The 24,636-nt window shown below is 42.0% G+C and overlaps 1 protein-coding gene across 22 annotated transcripts in view; it reads right to left on the bottom strand.

Moving 5' to 3' along the window:
* Positions 1 to 1,314: 1,314 nt before the first annotated feature.
* The window catches only part of LOC147012133 (neurexin-1-like), a 1,392,023-nt gene continuing 1,368,701 nt past the window's right edge, over positions 1,315 to 24,636 (bottom strand). For 15 of the 22 annotated variants that reach the window (XM_085858514.1, XM_085858517.1, XM_085858518.1 and 12 more), the window contains 2 exons: positions 11,139 to 11,223; positions 1,315 to 2,902 (listed from right to left, as the gene is read on the bottom strand). In XM_085858514.1, coding sequence (XP_085714640.1) covers positions 2,589 to 2,902; positions 11,139 to 11,223 — 399 coding nt within the window. In that variant the 3' untranslated portion in view covers positions 1,315 to 2,588. Of the gene's footprint in view, positions 2,903 to 3,375; positions 3,998 to 4,049; positions 4,592 to 11,138; positions 11,224 to 24,636 lie in introns of those variants that run through there. The other 7 variants (XM_085858513.1, XM_085858525.1, XR_015052060.1 and 4 more) reach the window with 6 other exon arrangements.

Genomic DNA, 24,636 nt, shown 5'->3' with positions numbered 1-24,636 from the left:
AGTCTGGGAGGTTGGTGGTTCAACCCCAGCTGAGTCATACCAAGGATTTTTTTTTTAAAACGGTACGTGTTGCTTCCTTGCTTGACACATTTAAAAGGATAAGAGCACGGACAATCTGCATAGGTTGGCATCCATGGGTAGGAGGAAATTCCTCTGTATGAGATGCCATGGTGATCACGGTGAGATGTTGCTGGTACCCAGAGTGTCCCGGGGAAGTGACGGCACTCCCCCCAAAGCTCAGCGCTTGTGTTTGTTTCGTCTAACAGTCCTGTGTTGTGTCTTGTGTATTCGTCTGTATGTCCATGTGTGCGTGGCAGCTCCACTTCGAGCCTGAAATACTGTAAAAAAAAAAAGAAAGAAAAAAAAGTCAATTCATGGTTGGATTAAATGGTTTGCCAAGTAGTAATTACACGAGTAAATCAGGTTAGTGGGAATGTTTATTGCAGGTTTTATGTGTTCACATAACATGAAAACCCCTAGCTTCCTCAATGTTGTCACAAAAAAAAAACAATTGATTGCTCGCTGGTTTACTGAGGGATGGTCAATATGGATGACCGACCATGACAATGATGGACGTTCTACAAGGAGGCCAAAAATACAATTTAAATTCACGTAAACTACGGTCGTGAGAAAACACCACTCCTCCCGTTAACCAGCTCCCATTATGCGTTGATGGTGTTAACCTTTCACAATAAAATATTTCAGTCTAGTTGTCTGATAACATGGACCAGCTCAATCGATTATGGAGCTATTCAAAAGTTATAATTTGCCTCCTGTTATCTCAAACATCCACAATGATTTCGTATCAATCAACCACGGATTCTTTGCCCATTTCCGTGGCACCGCTTGAACAGACACGACGCTGACTGGCATCTACCTATCAAAAAACATGGCTGACGAGATGGCCTGGAGGTATATACATTCGCTCGAATGTCAACCCAGCTATAAACTGTCATCCTGGTGTTCCACAGGCAGGGAGATTCATCATTGTGCTATGCATGCTGTCCCTTGGTTGGACGTTGACTGGGCCTTCCATCTGTCAACATTCATTGGCGGATGTCAAAGATCCCACGGTGCCCTTCGGGAAAAGTCGGCGAGCTATCGCCGGCAAGATGGTCAAATTTCAAATTCCCGCCCCAACCTACAGAGGGCATTGCATCAGCAGCACAGCTCCGCCCTTAGCCAATGATACTACCCCGCAGCCTTGAGGTGCATACGAGCGAAGAATGAAAAAACAACTTTGATGTTGGGAGAAAAGTGATGCGTCTTGAGACAAGAAACAATAGAAGTGTGAATGTAAGTGAATTAAGACAATTATACGTAACGCTCGTTTATTGCTAGGCATCTGGAGCACAAGTCAAAATGAAAATAAAATGCAGCACACAATATTGGCATTACTTACACAACCAGGTATAAGGGTTGGGCAGAGGCTGCGGAAAGACGATGAATGCAATGTCCTAGGGAGTGAATGAAATTGGTGAAAGACAGCAACTATTATAAACGCCATTAAAAAATAAAAATGGATATGCTTTTGCTCATCATTTTTCGACAGGTAATTATTTTGCCCATTTCTGGTGAAAACGTGGCTGTGTTCTACGCCGCGCGTAGAAAAGAAAGAGCGAGAGTACGGTCGGACTCTGTACATCGTACACAAAATGGGGGAAGGTTCGGCATCAGAGGTGATTCATCATACACATTGCACTTCGAGTCGGAGTCGATATAAAACACAAAGGTGTTTCACATGAAGGAAAATCAAAAGTACATGGTTCTGATGTTATTTTTTTTGAAATCTTTTCAGCAAATGCCGAAATGTACTGTCACTAAGCCTGTATGCATTTACATACCATATAACTTTTAATCGAGGGGGGGGGGGGGGAATAAAGAAATAAACAAAAAAAAAAACCACAAAAACCACTCGTCAGGGTTCTGTACATTTGGATCGCTTCCAGGACGAATCCTCATGCCGAAGGTGTTGTTTTTGTTGTTTTTTATTTATTTTGGAAAGCAACATTTATTTCGAAGAGCTTTCTGCAGATTCTCCTTTTTTCGTTCTCCATCCAAATGCTATTGGCACACACAGCAATGCAAACGACACCGTACAATATACAGAGATACGACACTACAACAGACCGTCTTTGATTTGCCCATCATTACAAACATCTCCCTCCAAACTATTGAACTATGTGTTAGAGATAATACATGCGTTAAGCAGCGAACGACGCACACGGACTAAAATTACAGGCCTCACGCGACCGTACTGGTAAAATATGAGCCATTCATGGGTTTTTTTTTTCCACGTATCTTCAGCATCGGTAAGGTCCACCTTTTTGCACCATGTGGCTCCACGGTGTAATGAATCACCACGATCCGTCCTTCCAAACATCACCTTGTCAAGGGAAATCATGTTCTCGTTCTGTACGAACGATAAGATCTCGGTGGAATTTGTACAATACAACCACGGCCAGCATCATCTTGTGTAATTTGGGTGCCAGGAAGGACAGACACCCCCTGGCCCCTTCTTCCCTTCCAATACGCAACCCAGATGAAGACACAGGGGTCGGGAGTGGTTGTGGTGAGTCGCAAGAGCCTCACACGTAATACTCTTTGTCTTTGCCCTTCTTGCTTTTACTGGAACCCTTTCCCGACGCAGCCTCCTTCTCCTTGGCCACAATGCCGTTGCTAGCTGCCGCACTGCTGCTGCTAATGTAATTACGGCTTTCATCCACTTCATACGAACCCTCGTCACGATTACGGTACTTGTACATCGCGTAGAGAAGGATGAGGATGCACAGCGCCGCCGCTGCCACGATGCCAACAACCATTCCTGTGGTTGAGCTCGCCTCTCGGATCGCGCCGGTGTTTCGGGGCAGGCCACGGCCCAGCCCTGAGTCCGTCGGATTCACTGCGGGCATACCACGGGGACATGGGCCATGTTACTATGCAGAGAAAAAGCTTCCGTCTTGACTTGGTGCTTTCGGTCAGCCAGTTGGTGTCCGCGGAATACGGGAGTGAACTTGGGGCGAGGGGATGAAAATAAGGGTTTGGGTGGTCGTGGAAGGGGAGGGGAGGAAACAATAGCACTGCAGAGAGGTTCGTAGCCATCTTTGGTGCCTATTCCTATTGCTGGAATGCCATCTAGTTGAGGACTCGTGGCCCTCAATGCCTCGCCACCTCACGAAGAAGACAAAGACGACATGGGAAAAGGACAGTGGTATGGAGGCTGGATTAGGAAGCAAAAAATTGGGTGGGGATGAGTGTAGAAAGGGAGTATTTCGGTTTGCAATCTTCACCATGACTTCAGAGAGGATAAAGCTAGAGTCAGGGCCTCTCAATCTTCCGCTGTCGTTGCAAAGTCTTGTTCGAAGCAGCGCAATGGGATAGGGGAGAGGCTGTGCCTCCAGTTGGGATCCGCAGTGCATGCGCAACTATTGCACCGAGGCCTTACAATGGGCTGTTCGGCTATTACAGAGCTAATTAAGCTCTCCTCCTATGATGGAAAAAAGAAAAGGAAAGGGAAAAACAAGTTTAAATCAGAGATGAAAAGGAGAGAAGTACGTTGGATTGGATTGCAATAAATGGGGGAAATTACATAGATGTGGAATAAATAGCAAGCTCATTTGTAAAAAAAGCACCACTGATGTTAGCGAGTGGAGTGAACGAGGAACACATAGTACATCAAGAAAGCAAATGTTGCACTCGATTTGTAAAATGATAAAAACAACAACAACAAAACCAGTGGGTTAACCCCAGGCAAAAACAGCATTCCTTTTCTGTAGTAATTCTCTCCAGACTACTGTAGTAGGACCTGTTACCAACTATAGTATACGAGAGTACTACTCTCATATACTATAGTTATAACTGCAGCATTTTTGCCTGGGGAATTTTTACAACAATGTTGATATCAAGATATACGTTTTGAAAGAAAGCGTATCATTGAGACAATGCAATATTCACGAGGACAAATATTTTTGAAATTACATGTTTTTTTTCCAAACCGCTAAATCGCCGTTGGAGTTTGCGAAGAGGAAGAAAAAAAATGTTTTACTTACGTTCGCAATTAATCCCGGTATTTTTGCATAAAGGAGAAAATGTACAGAAACACCGTTAAAACTATTCGTAATTTAACAGTCTCGAGTTTTCACTCAATGCTTATAGTGAAAGGCATTTTAACATTTCAAACGACAAGTGTATGTAACATTCATATCGGCTCTGGGAGAACCAAAAAATGGGTCAATGGCACTACCATGTAAAAAATGTCAGGTATAAAAATGCATTCACTTTTTCTTCTTCTTCATATTGCACATTTTGTGATGGCACACACGTACGTCACTCTAATCACATAATCATGCCGGGTCTGAGGCTTTTGCGGTCTCCCATCCAGACAAGTACTCAAAGAAACTTAAAAGGACAACAAGAGTGTAGGAGGATGATAGAGAGGCGGAGGAGAACATCGGAAACAAGGAAGAGGCAGAGAAAGTGGGTTATGGAACTAAGTTAAGCACTATCAGTGCTAAGCTGGCAAAAGAGTAAGTGCATAGCCAAGTGCAGGTGTAGGGGGAGTGTAGAAGTCTGCTGGAGCTAGAGCTTTTTGCTGCAAAAGTAAAGGACAGGGGAAGAAGGGAGGGAGGGAAGGGAGGAACGACACACAAACCATGAGCATCTGTCATGCCCGATGAACTCACACGAGGCTTGATCGGAGACAGACAGAACGCCCTAAATTGCAACTTCGCAATCAAATATTAGTGGCATCTTTAAGGGAGAGCATCAGGGTGGCAAAAAGCCATTTGGCTGATGGAGCTAGGCCAAACTCCCAGCTGTTGTGTGTATGCAGCCATGCTCTGGATGAAAACAAAAAAACAAAAAAAACAAAAAAAAGGAATTATTGCCTGGTAGGCCTCGGGACCTCACAGGTGTCTGGGCGTGTCGTGCCGTCGGGGCAGCAAATGATGGGGGCATGAGAAAATGCAATGTTTTGGGGGTAAAATGAAATCAAACGCACGGGTCAGAGGAGCAAAAACATTGTTTTTTGTCGGTTTTCAGAAGAATGCATCTTACCGATCAAAACGATGCATGTTTATTCATTGTTGTGCGAAAAAAAATAAGATGACAATGAGCCAAACTTTAAAAGTGTCAAAGCACATTTTAAAGTAAGTTGCAATTAGGGAATGCTGTCGGGTGAAGGAAGCAACGAAAACTGCCTTTGTACAGGGTGCATGAGACAAACAGCCCCGAGCTCCCGTCCTGGTTACAGGAATTTTGCAAGGTGTACAATGGTCTGCAATGTGCTGTGGTAAGAGTGACCATGGCCGTACACCTGCACGCAAGTCGAGGAAATGCACCTGTCAAAATACAAGTGTAAACCATGAATTTATTTATTGCATTTGGGAAAAAGGAACTTTTTCGAGTTATAAATTTCCACAATAATGTCAAAATATATTTCTCTCATAAAAAAACAAGGAAAAGACAAATTGTACCTAATCATTTCCATCAGAGCTGAGGCGATTCGTTTCCAATTTGTCTCCGACCAAGACAGCACCCCACATGCAGGCAGTTTGCTAACAACCAACAATGCAGTATGTGATGGAGATGAGGCAAGATGAAGTGTCGGGAGGTGGTACACAAGCCTACCGTCAAAGAGCTCGCATCCTATTTCAATTGAAAATGGTCCATTCCAATCCAAGACCATTCAAGAGGGGTTGGCAGGATGACTTCGAGGTACTCACACTTGCATCTGAGCTCTCTAGCCAGGGTTTGAATCTCGGCCCAGCTGTAAATTTGAATCTCGTCCCGTCCGCCGGCATTGGTTGGTGGATGTTAAAGATCCCACGGTGTCCTTCACAAAGAGTAGGCGAGTTGTCGTCCCAACCCTAGACGTTATGCCAACCCCCAGAAAATTATGCTATCCACAGCTAGGTGCTGCATATGAAAAAAGAGCAATCAAGGGAGCTGCAGTTCATTGCTGCAGATGAGTCCTATTCAAGCAAGTTATGGTGAACCCTTTCATACCTCATTTGAGAAACAATGTACTCAATTGGCTTAATGTCAAAATGCACTCAAGTTTGGATAATTTGATGGCCAGATTAGCCAAAATAATTTTGTTTAAGTATCATATTAGACAAAGTAATTTAGCCAAACATAAGGTGGAGGCAGGAACTTAATGGAATTTGCTGTAATCTGTTTTTGAAAGAGGTCCAGATGTGGTGAAGGCAGTTTTTCAAAGAGGTCTAGATGAGGTCGAGATACTCTCCTCTTCTCTGGGGTGATTGGACACTACAATCAGCTAGGGTTCCTGTTTACAATGCAATGTCACAGGCATCAGGTTGCCTTTCAGCATCGGAAAGCACCATCGAGAGAATCAGTAATAGACTTATCTGGATGGATTATTATGCCACTGTCTCTGTATCTGTCCACCTACAAACTGTAAGTTTCAGAGGGTATTGCAACCCAGTCCTTGGTGACCATCTTCTCTCTGGATGTAGTAAATAGAATGAATTGTAGTTTGGCCAGGGGAGCAGCCATTTATTATTGAGCCATTTATTTTCGCAGGTGCCTGGGATCTTTAATGCTAAAAAGTAAATGTAAGTAGACAGGACGACCGGTTTAAACCACCAAATAGAAAGAAGGAATAATCGATGATGTGACACTGCCAGTGAAATATGTGTTGCATCACAGCACCAGGGTGACAGTTTGTAGTCAAATCATCTTCTGTCGCTTATATAACCCACGCTTGCCTCTGAGCTGTCTATCCTGCGTTTGAATCCTGATGGAGCTGTAAATTGTCATCCTGGTGTTTCATCAATGTGTGTGCCATCCCTCGGATGGACATTAAACGGGCGTCCCGTCTGCTGGTGGATTAGTTGGTGGATGTTAAAGATCCCACGGTTGTCCTTCGTGAAGAGTCGGTGAGTGATGAACAAATTTTAAATTCCTGCTCTAACCCACAGGGGGCACTGTATCAGCTGCGTTGATGCATCCTCGCAAATTATGCTATCTGCAGCGTACAAAAGAAGAAGTTATGTCAAGAATTATCTATCCTATATGCTTAACTCCAAACACATGTCTTATTTTGAACTTTGGAAGAAGAAGAATGGTTTATTCTTTGGCCTGATACAAAATGTTAGCAAAAAAAAAACAACGAACAATGAAAGCTTCGAATTACAAAAAAACCGAGATCGCACGAACATTTCCGATGCGAGGTATGAATGTAATTAAAAAAAATCATTTACTGTGATTTAGGGTATCAAGGCCAGGGAACGACAAGGCCGATTTCCGGCCGTGGCCATGCCCCGAAAAAATTGTGAGAAGTCTAGAACTGATATTCGCTGCTGAAAAGTTGACACTGAACGGACTTCAAAAACTTGTGAGGGTAAAGCATTCCAAATTGGAAAGGTTCTAACTGCAAAAAAATTTTTTCGAATTTCATTATTCACTCTAATCCATTTCAAGCAATATTCATGATTTTTTCCATTGACCTGACCTAGAAGCCATTTCAAAATAATCTGAAAAAGATAAAGAAACTAAACCAAACAGGATAAAGATAAAGAAAAAAAGATAAAGAAACAAAACACAAAAACGAGGTCCCTTACTACTCTTATATGTTCCAAGGATTCCAATTTCAGTACTTTCAAACGATCTGGATAAGATAATCCAACCATTCCTGGAATTCTACGCGTAAAGGATCGCTGAACACGCTCAATTAAATCAATATCTTTAATTAAGCACGGATTCCACACTTCTGTAGCATACTCTAAACGTGACCGAACGAAGGTGATGAACATTTTCACCAGAGAGTTTATATCTCTACAATGGAACACTTTAAAAATTAAAGCAGCCATGATGAATGCCTTTTGTGCTATCATTTTGCAGTGTGCACTAAATTTAAGATCGTCCGAAACAATTACGCCCAAATCGCGCATACATTTAACCGAGGGAACTGGAAAATCTTGGACTTCATTCTGCGTCTTCGCATTTCAATGACCGATTTGAAGAAGGAAGCACTTATTTAGTGCGATTCTCAATTGCACATTGTCTGCCCAGCTCATTATTTGTTTCAAATCTTCTTTAAGTTTAACATTTTGCTCGTTTCTTGGACATGAAATATATATTTTTGCGTCGTCCGCATACAACTTTAAAGAGGCGGTTTTCACAAAGTACACAATGTCATTGATATAGATTAAAAAAAGGACTGGGCAATTAAAAAGCCTTGTACAACCCCAGAGCTAACCGGACGATTCTCAGAAACAGCGTCTTCAACTTGTACAAATTGAGATCTGTTAAGCAAATAATTTCTAACCCAACTGATAATTTTCACATTAAAACCATAGGCGGTCATTTTTTGAATGAGTTTTGTATGACTAACTGAATCAAATGCTTTTGCTATGTCCAAATAAATAATATCCACAGTATTGTTTTGGTCGACAATCTTAGTCCAGTCATCCAAACAGGAGATGAGCTGCGTTATTGTAGAATGCTTCAGTAAGAAACCGTGTTGGCACTCCCCAATGATACTATTCTGTTTCAAATGTGTTAAAATATACTGCCGAATAATCGATTCTAAAGGCTTACTAGCAACATTCAATAAACTGATAGGACGATAGTTTTCCACTACTGAAATGATGCCTTTCTTATGCAAAGGAACCACTTTCGCTATTTCCCAATTAGAAGGGAAAATGCCAGAGTGAATAGACAACGAGTAAATTCTAGACAAAGGCTCCGCCAACTCAAGTGCAAATTTAACCAAGAAATTCTGAAGAATAGAATCTGGCCCAGATGAAAATTTAGCCGAAAGAGCTTTAATATGTTCAAAAACATTCCGTCTATCACACACAGGCAAAGGAGGAGACCTAATATGATCAGGGTTGATCATATTTACCAGTTTACCATCATCTTCAGTGAAAACCGAAACAAAAAAAACTTAAATATTTTCGCTTTTTCACCGTAATTTACCACTATATTTCCGTCCGCACCGACCATAGGCGGAATAACCGATCTGTTACTTAACCTTGACTTTATATAACTCCAGAATTTGTTAATTTGTTCCGATTTAAGAACTCCATTTTCTTGCAGAAAAATATATTTTCGTTTCAATAATCTCGCATGCCGAGATGCTGCCTTCCATTCCAGTTTGTGCTTGTTTTTTCCCGATTTTTTTATACCTAAGAAGAGTGCTCCGTTGTCTCTCGTAAGCACTGGAGGTTTCAGAGGACCAATTACAATTTTTTGGACGAACAGGACAGAACGGGACCCATTTTAGGACGAGGAAAATTAAATAATTGTGCAGAATTTCCCACATTTGATCTACATTCACACAGAAAGAAAAGGCTGCTGTCTAGTCAAAAAGGCATAATTCACGAGAAATTTCCGCATAATTAGCATTTTTAAAGTCAGGAATGTCATTCCGACTAACAGATCGCTTATTACTTTGTAACGCAATTTTAAAAAAAATTGCAAAATGATCAGAGATATCATGAAACTGTTCCACTTCACACTGCTGCATAAGAAATAAATTGTTCACAAAAACTAAATCCAGAATATTTCCAGCTACATGCGTCGGAACATGAACATGCTGAGTCAAGCCTATCTCAAACATAGCCTCACTAAACATTTCCTCATTTTTGTTTCCCACTGAGATACCGTCCCACTTTAAACCTGGTAAATTAAAGTCACCACAAAGCACAAACGAGGAAAAAGGATCATAATTGGTGCGGATATGATTGATCACGGCATTAATTGAATCGTTCTGTGGTAAAAAGGAGATCTATAGTAAACACCAAAAATTAACTTTTTTGTCGCCGTATGATCTCGAGAAATTGTACACCAAAGGGACTCAAAAAATTTGGATTTTTCAACTTTTACCTCAAAATTTGTATACTTCTTTGGAATTAAAACTATAACACCCCCACCATGCCGTTCCCTGCCCTCCTCCTGACTCCTGTCACAATGATACACAACAAAGTCATTCGAAAACCGACTGAAAAAGCCACTCGGGATAGTCTCATTTAACCATGATTCAGTGATTAAAAAAACATTTTCAGGATTTTTTGTAGTCAGAAATAGCAAATCGTGCTCTATTTGCAAAATACTACGAAAGTTAGTAAGGTAAAACGGAATAACATGCTCAGGCCCATCTCGTTTCCCGAGCCGCCCCCACGTCGGGACATAATTTCACCGTGACGAATGTAGTTTTCAACGCGACAAATTTCAACAAATTTGTTTTGTTTTGTGACAACAAATGTAAGTTATATTCTGCAATACTGTTTACATTCATGGGTTTTGGTTTTACTTGAGCAGGTAAAGGGTTCACTTGTGAAGTTTGGCCTCCAACACCGTCCTCACGCTCTTATCCCTGGAACCCCCTCAGTCTGGACATCCCCTTCTTCCACACTTAATTATTCCGCATAAAGTTGAGTGTCCTATAGTTACGTCGAATGAAATGGTCTGGTTGGAAGCAAGTTGCATGAAATGACAAGAAACAAAGCGAGAGAGAAAGTGCATGGAGAAGATGGATTGGCTCGTGGATGGGTGGTGGGGATGGCCAGGGGACCAAGGGTTGCCGGGGAACTGCCTGCGCCCTGTAACCCAGGTGTGAAGCTATAATGAGTGGTGTGTGTGCAGTTGTGGTGGTTAAACAGAACATGCAGTGGGAAGGGTACTGCAGCTGGAGGGTGTGTAAGGGGGCTTAAAGGTGATGTGATTTGAAAGAATCACAAGACTACGATGAAATCAATCAATACACGTAGGTGTTGCGAATTTGCTGGACCATTGAGGATAACTTCAGGAATGTAAGAGTAACTTTGCTCATTATTGGCCACATTATTGGCTAAGAACATAGGTCACACCTTCTGTGCAGCTTGGCCCTAGATGCTAACCGTATGCTGTTAAATGCACAGCTGCCATTTCAATAGAAAATATTCTGTTATTAAAACCTGAGCAACAAAGCCTTTACAAAGCGACAAAAGCAGCTGCCAACACACATCATTGAGAAGGGAATTATGTCCACTCATTAGCTATTACACAGCACATTACACTTCAGAGCACGCTCTTCGAATCACTGACATCTGCGTTTCCTCGCAAAATGTACTCTACAACATTTCTGCAAAAAGACCAGAATGGAAACAGATAGCACAAGCCTGCCTTACCGGGGTTCGTTTCACATTCCTCCACATCTTCGTCATCTGTTGGACAGTCCGCGGAGGACACAAGTACGACATCATCTGTCGACTGCTGGGAATGGTTTGCGGGAGACACACACACACAAACAAGAATTGTCACTTTTGAGCAAAACATCAGAAACACCACTTAATGATCATTATTGACCTCAGGCTGACAGTTGCTCCTTGCGATAACTATTAACCACCTTCACAGATATTAGAAATATGATGTACACAAGGTTTGGGATGTACAGGGTTGCCGCAAGGTTTGGAATCGGTCATTTAGACTTTGGTATTGATCGGTAATCGACACCATGTGTCGATATACATATCAGAAACATGTGCATGTTTTTCAGGACATATAGTGTTCCAAAGCTTTGCAGATGTTATTTCACTCAAGGTTTGGATTAAGGTATCTTGAGTTCATGCCTGGTGTTGGCTTAATGGTTAGGGTGGTGGGGGTTGGGATCCTAGGATCCTGAGTTAAAATCCCCCTTGGCTGTTGAATTAATACCAGGTGGGGTTGATTCTGCCTGTCATCCTTCTGAGGTTGGCACAATGAGTGCCAGCTTGCTGGTATCCTGTGTCAGAGTGGTGACCCGTTCAGGATTGTTCCCAATAGCCAAGGAGACTGCTTCAGCAGCACCGATGCTCTCCACAGAGTATGGTCCCGAATGGATGATTGGATGGGTGTTGAGTTCTACGTGGTGGTATTCCGTTGAGACTTTCCCTTCAAAATCTAGGACACGGCATTTTACGTCGCCAAACGAGGGTTGTGAAACATCTGTGGCAGTGCATGACACCATCCATAAAGCCTGCCTGGTAAATTGTCATCAAGGTCCTCACTCATGACCAGCTTTGTGGTGAATAAATAAACTGATCCCTCAATTTGTGAGAACCCTGTTCTCAGTGTATGGATTCATGAAGCTTGGCCTTAGTTACTTTCATTGTGCAAACTCCCCAATTCCCATGACATTTTAGGCCAACCAAAATCCAATGTTGTCTTTTCCACTGTCTTAAAAAAAACTAAAAAAAAAACTAGATCGGCACTCACAAGAGCACGCGGATGCACGAGACTGAACAGTTTACGTTTTGTATCCCACTGGGGGGCTGGATCTGGATCTGGACCTCCACCAAAATCGAATTGGCTTGTTCTTGTCACCCGTCCAACTCATCCACCTAGTTTTGTCAAAACTTGTCCCCAACTTTTTGAGATATCGTTCAATATACCGTTTTTGCTCCCATCTGTCAATGGTGAAGAATCACTTGAAAAGTTATTGAATCCAGATCCGGGTCTTCACCAAAATCGAATCATTTCTTCTTTGAAACACATCTGACCTGTCCACCAAGTTTCATACAAATCCGTCCACAACTATGAGATATCCTGTTCAGAGACAAACAGACAGACAGGGGTGAAAACATAATCTGCGGCCACCTTCCTTCGCGGAGCTAACTCTAGTCTTTATCAAGATTAGTATTCCTTGTTGTTCCTAATTCGTTTGCACAAGCTCAATTTAAAGTAAATGTTCTCTCATTAAGTGACAACATGATTGTTGGTTGGAGACAAATCATGTGATGAAGCAAACATTTTAACAACCATGAGTTACTCCTTATCCATGGAGGTTTCTGCAGATACTGTGGCCTACACAACTGACACAAGCCTGCTGGTAAAAACATCATTAAACCGAAGACGTTTGAGAATGTAGAGGTAGTGGATTAAAAAAACCCACAAGGGAACACCTGGGTAAATGAGGGACACCAAGCAACGGCTTCCACACAGGTGTCGCCCATGTGTCAATTCAGCAAATCACATCCATGCATGCTTAGGGTCATGTGTAAGATTTCTGCACACGCCTGTTTGCCAAACATTATGGCTAGTATGGCTACAAGAGGAGACCTGCCCAATGCCCCCAACATGTGTGGTCACCCAATGGTTTAATGAGTATTACACTGACGTTTTCCATATGTCATGGCCTTCTCAGTCACCAGATCTGAACCCAATCGAGCATTTGTGGAATATTCTAGAATGACACCTGAGACAGCGTTTTCCACCTCCAACAAACGGGTGTGAGTTGATTGGCTTTCTCGTAGAAGAATGGTGCCGCATCCCTCCTGCAGAATTCAGGACACTGGTGGATTCTATGCCATGGCACATAATGGCCGAATGTGGTGGCCCAATGCCCTATTCGTGACTTTGCATTGGTGTTTCCATATTTTTGTTTACTACCTGTCGTACCAAATGTAGTTGCACAAAATTCACGTAAAATCAGCTTGCTTTTCACCCATATTAGTATGATACGTCCTACACGTACCCCCCCCCCCTTTGCCTCTCTCACTTCACCCTTCCCCAATCTTTGCCATCTTGCTCTTCCCCGAAGACAGCTCTCAAAATGACCTTTTTGGCATTCACATCTGAGAACGACTCATGCTGCTGCAACCTCAGGTTCAAATCGCAAGCATCACGTTGTTTTATCAATTAACAACGTCCTTGGAAATTACGTGAAAGGACATTGATGTCCCCTCATGTTAATGTCCTGTACGTGATACGTGTACAACCTTGTTTTTGAGCGATGGATCGCTTTCAAATGAAATAAACATTTACCGGTAAAGCCTTGGAGGATCGATTTTACAATCCATTACGATTCCTCGTCATGTTGCATCTCAAACAGAAGTTCGATGAAAATATTCAAAAAAAAATCGTTTCATACAAATTGATGAACTCAAGTCTGAGAACTTGAATGCCAAGTGACATGAAGTTGAATTTTCCAAAGAAACGGAGGCATGGAAGAACAAAACTACACCAAAGCAATTTTACGTTACACAGACTTTCTTCGTTGTAAAAAAAAAAAGCCAACAAAAAAACCCAGTTCCGTTTCAAAAGTGCGATTTGTTTTTACAAGATGGCCGCCGTCAAACAGCGGCACATAAGTAGCGATGCCGGATGAGGCTTGCGTAAAGTTGACCCAATAAACTCAGGTTGTGTGAAAGAACATGGCGATTGGTTCCAAGGGGCACGCGACAACTTCTTCGTGAAATTTTGAAGCATTTCTCAGATCAATTTTGTTGTTTTCAAGCGATTTTACAGCTTTTTGGCAACAACGGCAGTGAAGGTGTGGGGGTGATAATGGTGCTGGCGACACCAATCCCGACCAACGTGCCCTTAACCTGGCTATAGTCTGAGGATTTTCTTCAGTGCAAATCCCCGGTGATTGTTCTCGGGTGATTAACACAATCAATCACGTGACATGCACAATGAGATTGAGGGTACATTGGCCTGGATCCCAAGCATTTTGTCAGCAATCCATCAAACATATTAACATGAATTCCCAAATTTAAAATCTTAGTGTTTAGAATACAATTTCAAAATGCAATGACTCTGCTTCATTCTTATGATAAAGAAATGTGGAGAACTCCACAAAGCCGTGTGAGTTGCTCGAACTTGAGGGAGTGTTTGTTTAGGGCCTAAAGTCCACTGCAGGTGATATGAATGAGATATCTATCGACTGTTTTGAGCAAATTGTGGCCTTCTGGCCTTCCTTCCCCTCCCGACCCCCTCCCCCCTCCAACTCCTCTCCCTTATGCTACAGGAAGAATGCTCTTCCCCTTTTGCCATTCCTCATACATGCAGAAGAACTAATTCTCATGCTCCAGAAAACAATACAGCGAGTATGTCATCCTTTGGAGGGGGTTAAGCTAGATGTCTCTTCTGTAAGCAATGGCCGGTAAACATTATGAGTAAGTACCTCAATATATCAATATGTAAAACATAGGCCATTGTGTGCAGACACCTGAGCTAAATTCTAAATCCCTGCATGAATAATAGGGGGAAATGCATCATTCATGGAAAGGCTCCACCGCTAGAAATGTTGAAAATCAGTTGCGATGTATTGCATGCGTGAGATGTTACACAATGAAACTTTTGTTATGATGGGCATTGGGAAGACAGATGATGGGCTTCAACTGAGGGCTCTCCATAGTAATCGTGCCATTTAAACTAACTGGCTAACTAATGCCAGAAACCCAGCTGGCTAACTAATGAGAGAGTGGACTGCCTGCTCCACATCGACCGGCCACGAGGTGGTGTAAGTCCTCATTTCATGGTTGAATCGGAGCAGTTTTGGGAGGGAACGAAATGACGGTAAGAAAGTAGCTTCACTCACATCCCATTTGTGATAAACAAACAATCTGTGTGGCAAGTCCATCTCTGATGAGAAAATACAATTTCTGCTGCAAATTTGTGTTTGCTACATCTGTCGAGCACCAACACACCTGTTGAGCAATCTTTCCCACCTCGATGTGCCCTGTTGATGCTGTGATAATATGTGTACCATGTTCGGGCTGACTATTTGCCTCAAACCATCATACTTAAAATATACATGTTTGTCAACACAAAAGTCTATTTCAGAGACATTTTGTTGGTGGGATGGATGATTACACAACTGCTAACATATATATATATATATATATATATATATATATATATATATATATATATATATATATATATATATATATATATATATATATATATATATATATAACACATATAGAGCTGGCTGTGCAATTAACATTAGAAAACAACAATTGTGATTATAGGGCAAGATCTTATTCATTTAAGGGATTATATGGTCTCAGTTGTCCGACAGGATTGCGCAGAGGTAGCGCACTTACCTTTGAGTTACCTATCCTGGGTTCGGTTTTAAGGCCTGCTATAAACTGTTGGATTGGAGCATCACAAGGTGTGCCATCGCTCGGGGCTCGGATGAACGTTAAACCTGGTGTCCCATCTGCTCGTATGATGCTCAATAACCCATGTTGCCTTTCGTGAAATTAGTTGAGTTGCCGGTATCCTAAACAAATTCCAAATTCCTGTCCCTCCAGTCAAACATCAGTGCTGGAAAGCCGGTTCCTGAAAGACTTCGTCCAAAAACGTTCCCTAGCTGACCCCACAAGAAGGTGGGAATAATTGCGGTTGTAGAAAAAGTAGCAGCAATTATGGTCTCAATTCACCATTCATCCAGTAAGTAGTTCATGTCATAACCTCCTTATTGAGAAATGTTGCCGAGTCAAAAGTTTTCTGCTCCACTTATTTGTTTCCTTTCTTCCACATGTCTCTCCCTATGTCCGTCTAATTTTACTCTTGACTCCAGTGCTTCAGGCTGGGAGCCCACCCACAATCTAATGTCATCTCCCATTCTCGCCAGCCATCTTTTGGACTCACAGTGACCTTCAAACAATGTTCATTCATTCATTCCCTGTTCAACTAATTCCTACTTTGACACTTTCAGCACAACACTCTCCCACCTGCTGTCTTGATCTTTGCATCACATCACATTTTTGGAGATAATACAAAAAGCTTGAGAGATGTAAACAAAGTTGAACAAAGGAAAAGCAAATAGTGTAATTCCCTTCTTTCATTAGCAGTGGTCTTGAGAGTGAAACTGAAACAGTAATAATATTCTCAATTTAAAAAGAGCCTCCTGAAACAAATAAATAAAAATTTTAAATGCCAACAAAAAATGTGACTGTTCAAATCCAATTACCATTTGAACAGCTTAGTTGGCATTGGAATGCCGTGAGGGTAAGTGGAAAGGCATAATGGAGGGTTGGTGACTTTGACGAATGTGTTTTGTAATTGGCTAATTTTAAGATAAGAAAGCGGAAATACACCAGTTGGCTAAAGTCTGGCACGTCTGTTTAATCCAATTTCACCTTCTGGCAATACGTCGTCTTTTTGTGTGCTGTTAACAAAAGAAGTGAGAAACTGTAAACTTTTTTCAAAATTATATGTTAATGATTGAAGTAGGTTAAATTGGTGTACATCATTCTGACAAAACTGATTTTAATTATAATAATAACCAGCTTGGTTCTGGATGGCTTGGTCCCATAATAATAAAAATAATAATAATAATAATAATAATACTAAGAGTAATAATAACAGCCAGGATGGTTTGGTGCCATAATAAAAATATTGATAATAATAATATTAATAACCAGCCAGGATGGCTTGGTCCAATAATAATAATAATAATAATAATAATAATAATAATCAGCCAGGATGGCTTGGTCCATAATAATAATAATAATGATAATAACCAGCCAGGATGGCTGGTCAAATAATAATAATAATATTCATAATAATAACCAGCCAGGATGGCTTGGTCAAATAATAATAATAATAATATTCATAATAATAACCAGCCAGGATGGCTTGGTCCAATAATAATAATAATAAGAATAATAACAATAATAATAACCAGCCAGGATGGCTTGGTCCATAATAATAATAATAATGATAATAACCAGCCAGGATGGCTGGTCAAATAATAATAATAATATTCATAATAATAACCAGCCAGGATGGCTTGGTCCCATAATCACAATAATAATAATAATAATAATAATAATAATAATAATAATAACCAGCCAGAATGGCTTGGTCCAATAATCTATCTAGAATTCCAGCAATCTCTGTGTGTCTGTCTGTCTGTCTGCGACCGCCGTTTCTCGATGACCGCCAGTCCGATCTGATTGAAACTTGCCAAGAATATTGCCAGGGACCCGCGGATGTGCTTTTCAAGGTTTGATATTAATCGGACGAGCGTTTCCCAGGTTACGGCCATTTATCTGTCGACCAATGACAGGACACAGTGCTCTGACTTCACGAATGACATCACAATTAATGTTTATTTATTTATTTATTTATTATTTCTTTTGCACGATTGAAACTTGCCAGGAATATTGCTGGGGACCCGTGGATGTGCCTTTTCGAGGTTTGAGAGTATGCCGAGGTTTGAGATTTGTCGACGTATGCCAGCGTATGACTCGCACGTTCCGCATACGGTGGCCATAAGTTGTAGGCACGTTATGCGATAGTTGACATACGTCGACACACGTTACTTGTAAGTTACTCATAAGTCAAAACACGTCGAGGTAATGTTTAGCATACCTGAAACTTATTTCTAACCTGTGAGGGCCCTGTCACACCTTGACGTTTTAGCCAGCGTATGGCAACGTATCAAAGTGTATGTAAAACGCTAGCGTACACTGAACTATTGATGTTTTTTTCAATTTTGGGCGTATTCATAACGAGTTGGACGTATGCATAACGTATTAGTAACACACACAGAACGTTTCGATAACTTATAGATAACTTATACCAACGAATGCTTAGCGTGTTGTCGGCGTTCACAACCTATGCCCAACGATAGTCTAACTCATCGTTTCTCAACCTTTTTACCCTTGTGGAACCCTTGAAATAGTTTTCATGTCTCAGGGAACCCCTGCATAAAAATTATTATATACCATTATTAATATCTAGCTCTTTTATATTTTTATCGTAGTTCACGTGGTAAATATAATATATTTTTTCGGATACCTGGTTTTAGGAAAAATGACCCCCTTTTTGTCAAATTTATTGGCAATGAAAAAAACAAAAACATACTGCTCGTTTATGAGACCTCACACCGAGGTTTTAATTCACAATTTTTTTTTTTAAATCAAAACAAAACAAACACACCTCATGTAACTTGATCAACAAAACTTAAACAAATAAAGCTGAAGCAATAAAGGTAAACAGAAGAACTAACACAGAGAGAGAGACTTCGCGCTTGGAAGCACAGATAAGACAGATGGACACCGTGCATGCGTCCCGTACTTGAGTCAGTCACTGAATGATACACGAATCCGCCGCGTACAGGACGTCCACTAACCAGTGAGGGCGGTTTCACACTGGCGCCATGTAGACATCGTTAAATACATTCCCTATGGTTGTTGTAATTGTAAATAATATAAGAGGTTGAAGCCTCCATTATAATAACCAAGGAGTTTCCAACAATATGCCGTACGTGTATAGTAAAATTACGAATATTAAATCAAACAAAAACTACTCAAAAATACATTAGCCTATTTATTACTGTTTCTCGCGGAACCCCGAGCGACCTTTTGCAGAACTCTAGGGTTCCGGGGAACCCCGGTTGAGAAACACTGGTCCAACTTATGCATAGCGCACGGCAGCGTATCGCCAATGATCACGTGGCATAGCCTATTAAAAGGCTGCTGCTCAACGATTTAAATCATAACCGCACTAGACATCGAAGTGTCAACATCGCCATCATGCCAAAGAAAACTTTGAAGAATGCTGCAAAGAAGTCTCCTGGCCATGGCCGTGGATGCGGACGCAAGGAGGATCCATCATCACCCACACCCTCCCCTACTACTACTACTGACATGGACCTACTACTAATACTACTACTACTGACACGCTCACCTACTACTACTACTGATACTACTGACATGGACATCTACTCAACATGGAGTCTGGAACACTGATGGGTCCCTCCTGTGAAGCCCATTTTTATATACCAACCCCCCTTAACGCTGCCAATATGCCATTATACGGTAGCTGTAAGTTAGAAACACGTTCAGTAAGTTCTGTGGTTGTCCAGAAGACGTCAAATACGTCGACATACGTCAATATGCGTTGGAGATACGTTGCACATAGGTTCAAAACACATTACTCATAGGTTAGAAATAACTTTCGGGTACGCTAAACATTACCTCGACGTGTTTCAACTTATGAGTAACTTACAAGTAACGTGTGTCGACGTGTGTCAACGATCGCATAACGTGCCTAAAACTTATGGCAGCGCATGCGGAACGTGTGAGTCATACGCTGGCATATGTCGAAAAATTTTGAGCATGCTTAAAATTTGTCAATGAGCTCGGCGTACTACGACGTATGCCAGCATGCTTCAGCGTGCTCTTAACGTATACAAAACTTACTCATAACGTATTCGACGTGTGCCAGCGTATTCGCCAAATTTTTCATGCGTCGGCATACGCTGGCTAAAACGTCAAGGTGTGACAGGGCATGACGGTGATGTTGACACTTCGATGTCTAGTGCGGTTATGATTTGAATCGTCGAGCGGCAGTCTTTTAATAGGCTGCGCCATGTGATCGTCGACGATACGCTGCCGCGCGCAATGCATAAGTTAGACTATCGTTGGGCATAAGTTGTGAACGCCGACAACACGCTAAGCATTCGTTGGTATGTTATCTATAAGTTATCGAAACGTTCTGTGGACGTTACTAATACGTTATGCATACATCCAACTCGTTATGAATACGCCAAAAACTGAAAAATACATCAATAGTTCAGCGTACATCAGCGTTTTACAGACATTTTGATACGTTGCCATACGCTGGCTAAAACCTCAAGGTGTGACAGGGCCCTAAGGTGGCTGGCTAAAGATCTTAGGATTTTGAGTTTAAGCCCATGTCATGTTGTTGAAATAACACCAGGTGGGTTGAATCAGCCTGTGATCATTCCGAGGTCAGCAAAATGAGTACAACCAACTGGGGTAAATTAGCCATTCGGAGTATTCTGCGTCAGAGTGGAGACTCATTCAGAATTGTACTCCTTTGCCAATGAAACTGCCTCGGCAGTCCTATGTGCCTCACGGCGTGAATGGAGTGGTTAATGGTTATGTTTTGTCCTGGAATTAGCAACTACACAAAGTTAACAAGATAAGTTACTTAAGTTGCTCAAAGTCCATCCTTTCATTCCATATTAATAGGCATACCCCTTTCGCTTCGCTGACGGATTTAATCAAATACAGCATGGTGTACATCATAAACATTCTGCATGTCTATCTATGAGTGTCAATGACGATGTAAAATGTAAAACACGTGGAAAAACGATCTTTTATAACACGTAATTGTTGTTGTTGTGGCTGTGGTTGTGATGACCTATGCCACTAAAGGTGGACGGAGGTTGTTTTTCACAGCTGTCTGTTTGTTTGTGAACAGGATATCTCAAACGTCATGGACGGATTCGGACGAAACTTAGTGGACCAGTTGGGTGTGTGGCAAGGACGAAATTATTCGATTTTGGTGAAGATCCGGATCCGAATCTGAGAATTTAATTTTTTTTTTTAGAAGTGATTCTTCGTCATATGCCTGGTGTTGGCTTAGTGGTTAGGGTGGTGGGCTTGGGATCCTTGGGTCCTGAGTTCAAATCCTGCTTGACTGTTGAATTAATACCAGGTGGGGTAGATTCGGCCTGCGATCCTTCCAAGGTCGGCAAAATGAGTACCAGCTTGCTGGGATGATTGAGCCATTTGAGTATCCTGTGTCGGAGTGGTGACCCGTCCAGGATTGTGCCCAATAGCCCAGAAGACTGCTTTGGCAGCACCGACACTTTGTATAGTGTATGGTCCTGATGGATGGATTAATTATTTACCATTGAGAAAGGGGGCCAAAAACTATATATAGCAAGATATCTCACAAGGTTGTGGATGGATTATGACAAAACTTGGTGGATGAGTTGGTTTGATGACAAGAACAAGTGGATTCGATTTTGGTTCTGGTCAGCAGATCAGGCCTATCAGTGGGATAAAAAGCATGGTGTTGGCTTAATTGTTAAGCTGGCTGGCTTAAGATCTTTGGGTCTTAAGTTGAAGCCCCTGTTAAACCGTTGAATTAACACCAGGTAGGTTGACTCAGCCTGTCATCCTCTGAGGCTGGCAAAATGAGTATCTGCTAACTGGTGACAGAGGCACTGCATCAGCGGCACAGCTGCACCCCCAGAAAATGATGGCAAAATGAGTATCTGCTTACTGGTGACAGAGGCACTGCATCAGCGGCATAGCTGCACCCGAGAAAATGATGGCAAAATGAGTACAAGCTTACCGGTAACGGGGGCACTGCATCAGCGGCACAGCTGCACCCCGAGAAAATGATGCAGCCAAAGGCCACATAAGAATTAAGAAAGGGGATACAAAACGTAAACTGTTCAGCCTGGTGTTGGTGTGCGCTCCACCCAGTGCCATTCTAATTGTTTGTGTGATCCTTCATGTACTTTGAGATATTTTTTTATGTTGCTTCGAGAAGTATTACTATATTTCCTTTTGTGTGCTCCTCCTGTGTTCTTCTGAAGGGTTCCTGCTGTCGTAGAATAATAACTGTTATCGTTGGAACCGCTACATGAAAGCTTGAAGTGTGCTTCTACTTCATCATTTCAGGAAACATGGGCTGTTACAAGTTAATCGATTATTAGCTTTCCAACGGTACCAGTTGAATTACTCTGGGAAACTAGAAACTCTTCTAGAATAAAGCGTTACGGACGGAGAAACTCGGGTCGTTTTAGCTGTAAAAGACGATGCCAACTGTGAGCGATATCTGTGCGCATCTGACATTGGTAATCATGCAAAATTTGCCGAACATAAAATGTTTGGTTCCTGGATAGAGGATTGCTGCAAATACAAGTTAAGCAATAACAATGAAAATTGTTCACTTAACCATAAAAAAGCACTCATTTATTCGGTTGGGACAGACATTGTAAACAGTTGTTGCCAATGTCTCCCACCACCCCATCCCCAGCCTCCCCCGAGTGAGTGAAAATGGACAGTTTAATCCTAATAGATTTTGGCTGAAAAAGTTATATATGACTGGAAAAAAAGCTCCACATGGCACTCTCATTCCCACTTACTTTCCCACTCCACAAGAGGCTAACGCAGGTACAAGCCAAATTGCAAATGATAAAAGCACAGCGAACTATTTGTGAATCTCCAAATCGTTACCATGGTGATGGACCTCTTTGGGGCGACTGAGTTTGAAATGCACTTTCTGTCTCGTTGTGCAGACCATGTTCGTACCCACTTCTGCCTCACGCCTCTTTTTTTTCTTGTGGACAAATAATAAATAAAGATCAACATAATATTTAATCTTCTCAAGGTACGGGTCGTGGATAAAAAAATGGAAACACCAATGTAAAGTCACTTAATGGGGCATTGTGCCACCACTTGCGGCCAGCACGCATGGCCTGCATGCGTCGTGGCATCGAGTCCACCAGCGTTTGGAATCCTGCAGGAGGGATGCGGCACCATTTTACTGACAGAGAGAGAGGGTCAATCAACGCACACCTGTTTGATGGAGGTGGAAAACGCTGTCTGAGGCGTCATTCCAGAATATCACATAAATGCTCGATTGAGTTGAGATCTGGTGACCGAGAAGGCCATGATGTATGGATGACATGAGTGTCACCACAAGTGCTCTGTGGTTCGGGGAATTGGATGGTCTCCTCTTGCAGCCATGCTAGTCATAATTAAAGGCAAACCTGCCTGTGCAGCAATTTTAAACATGATCCTAAACATGCTGGTATGTTACTTGCTTAACACATGGGTCACATCGGAGGGGACTATAGGTTTGCTCGCCATTTGTCTGTCCGTCCTTTTTCCCCATACCCATTAACATGTTCAACTGAAACTTGGTACGTGGCTTTATTATGATAAATTCATACGAAGTTTGAGTTTCAGGGTGTTTCATCAATTTTTCACAGAGTTATACCCTTGTTGGACTAAGAAAATATCACATGTTATACATGGGTCAGTGTTCAGCTGTCCTGACTTCACAGTCACTGCTTTACACCCACTGGCTGGACAGCTGGCCTGACTCCACCCCAATAAAATCATGCACCGCCATTCCATGAAACAGTACAGAACGGCAGGCCTTAGGCCTGGGTGTTAGTCCATGGCCAAGTGCAGTTGAAATGATCTTAGATATATCACCACGATGTATTATATATTATGCACATAAGATGTCGGCATGTTTTTGCTTCATGTAGTACATCGGGTTATTTTTATTATTTCCTACAACGAACGTGCCTATTTCCCCGCCCAAATAAAGGGATAGGAACACCCATTGGGACCGGTTGGGGACATGTATTGTTGCAAAGCAATTGTCGCTTTTGTTATTATTATAACGTGGAAGTGCACTTCCAGAGGTATGACCTTCTGGGAACTGATAGTGTAGCTCAGAAGTTGCGGACATACTCACTTTGGATCTGCCTTGTCTGGGTTTAATTCGTGGCCTGTGCCACAGGTCTGGCCCTCCAAAAACTGCAACGGCCGCAATACCCCTTTTACTGAAACTGCAAGACAAAATTATACATCGTGGCCTGGAGATATTATTCTCCCCACGCTTTTTGAAAAACAACGGGGGCATATTGTAATCGGCTCTGTCTGGATGTCCGTGCGTCCTTCTGTCTGTCCGGCCGTCACTCCATCTCCTCCTAAACGGTTGCATGGAAACGCACCAAACCTGGAAGGTAAGTTCACCACATGGCACGAAGGTGCAAGAGCAGTATTATTTGTGGCAGAGAACAGGGCCTGGAAAGGTTTGCATAGTTGGGGAATACCCTGTTTCTTAAGCTGCTTGAGGACATCCTGGTCCAGTGCATGCAAACTCCTTTTTGCATTCTAGTAGGATCATATGTACATTAGAAGCACAACATTGCATTTGACCTCCTGTGAAACTTTCTCTTGAAACAGAAACTGTCATACTTTGGACGCATCATGCGTGCAGAAAACAAAAGTCTGGAGAAATCAACCGAGCTGGGTACGGTTGATGGCAGAAGAGGAAGAGGCAGACCTTCCAAGTGCTGGATGTTTGGGTGAGAAGGCTGCAACCAAGCTTTCTTTGCCA

The sequence above is a fragment of the Eptatretus burgeri genome, chromosome 15 (assembly GCF_056783735.1).
Source record: "Eptatretus burgeri isolate ZD-2024b chromosome 15, Ebu_testis_v1, whole genome shotgun sequence".
Lineage (NCBI taxonomy): Eukaryota > Metazoa > Chordata > Myxini > Myxiniformes > Myxinidae > Eptatretus > Eptatretus burgeri.
The sequence above is the reverse complement of the archived record's forward strand: the minus strand, read 5'-3'. Positions and strand labels throughout refer to the sequence as shown.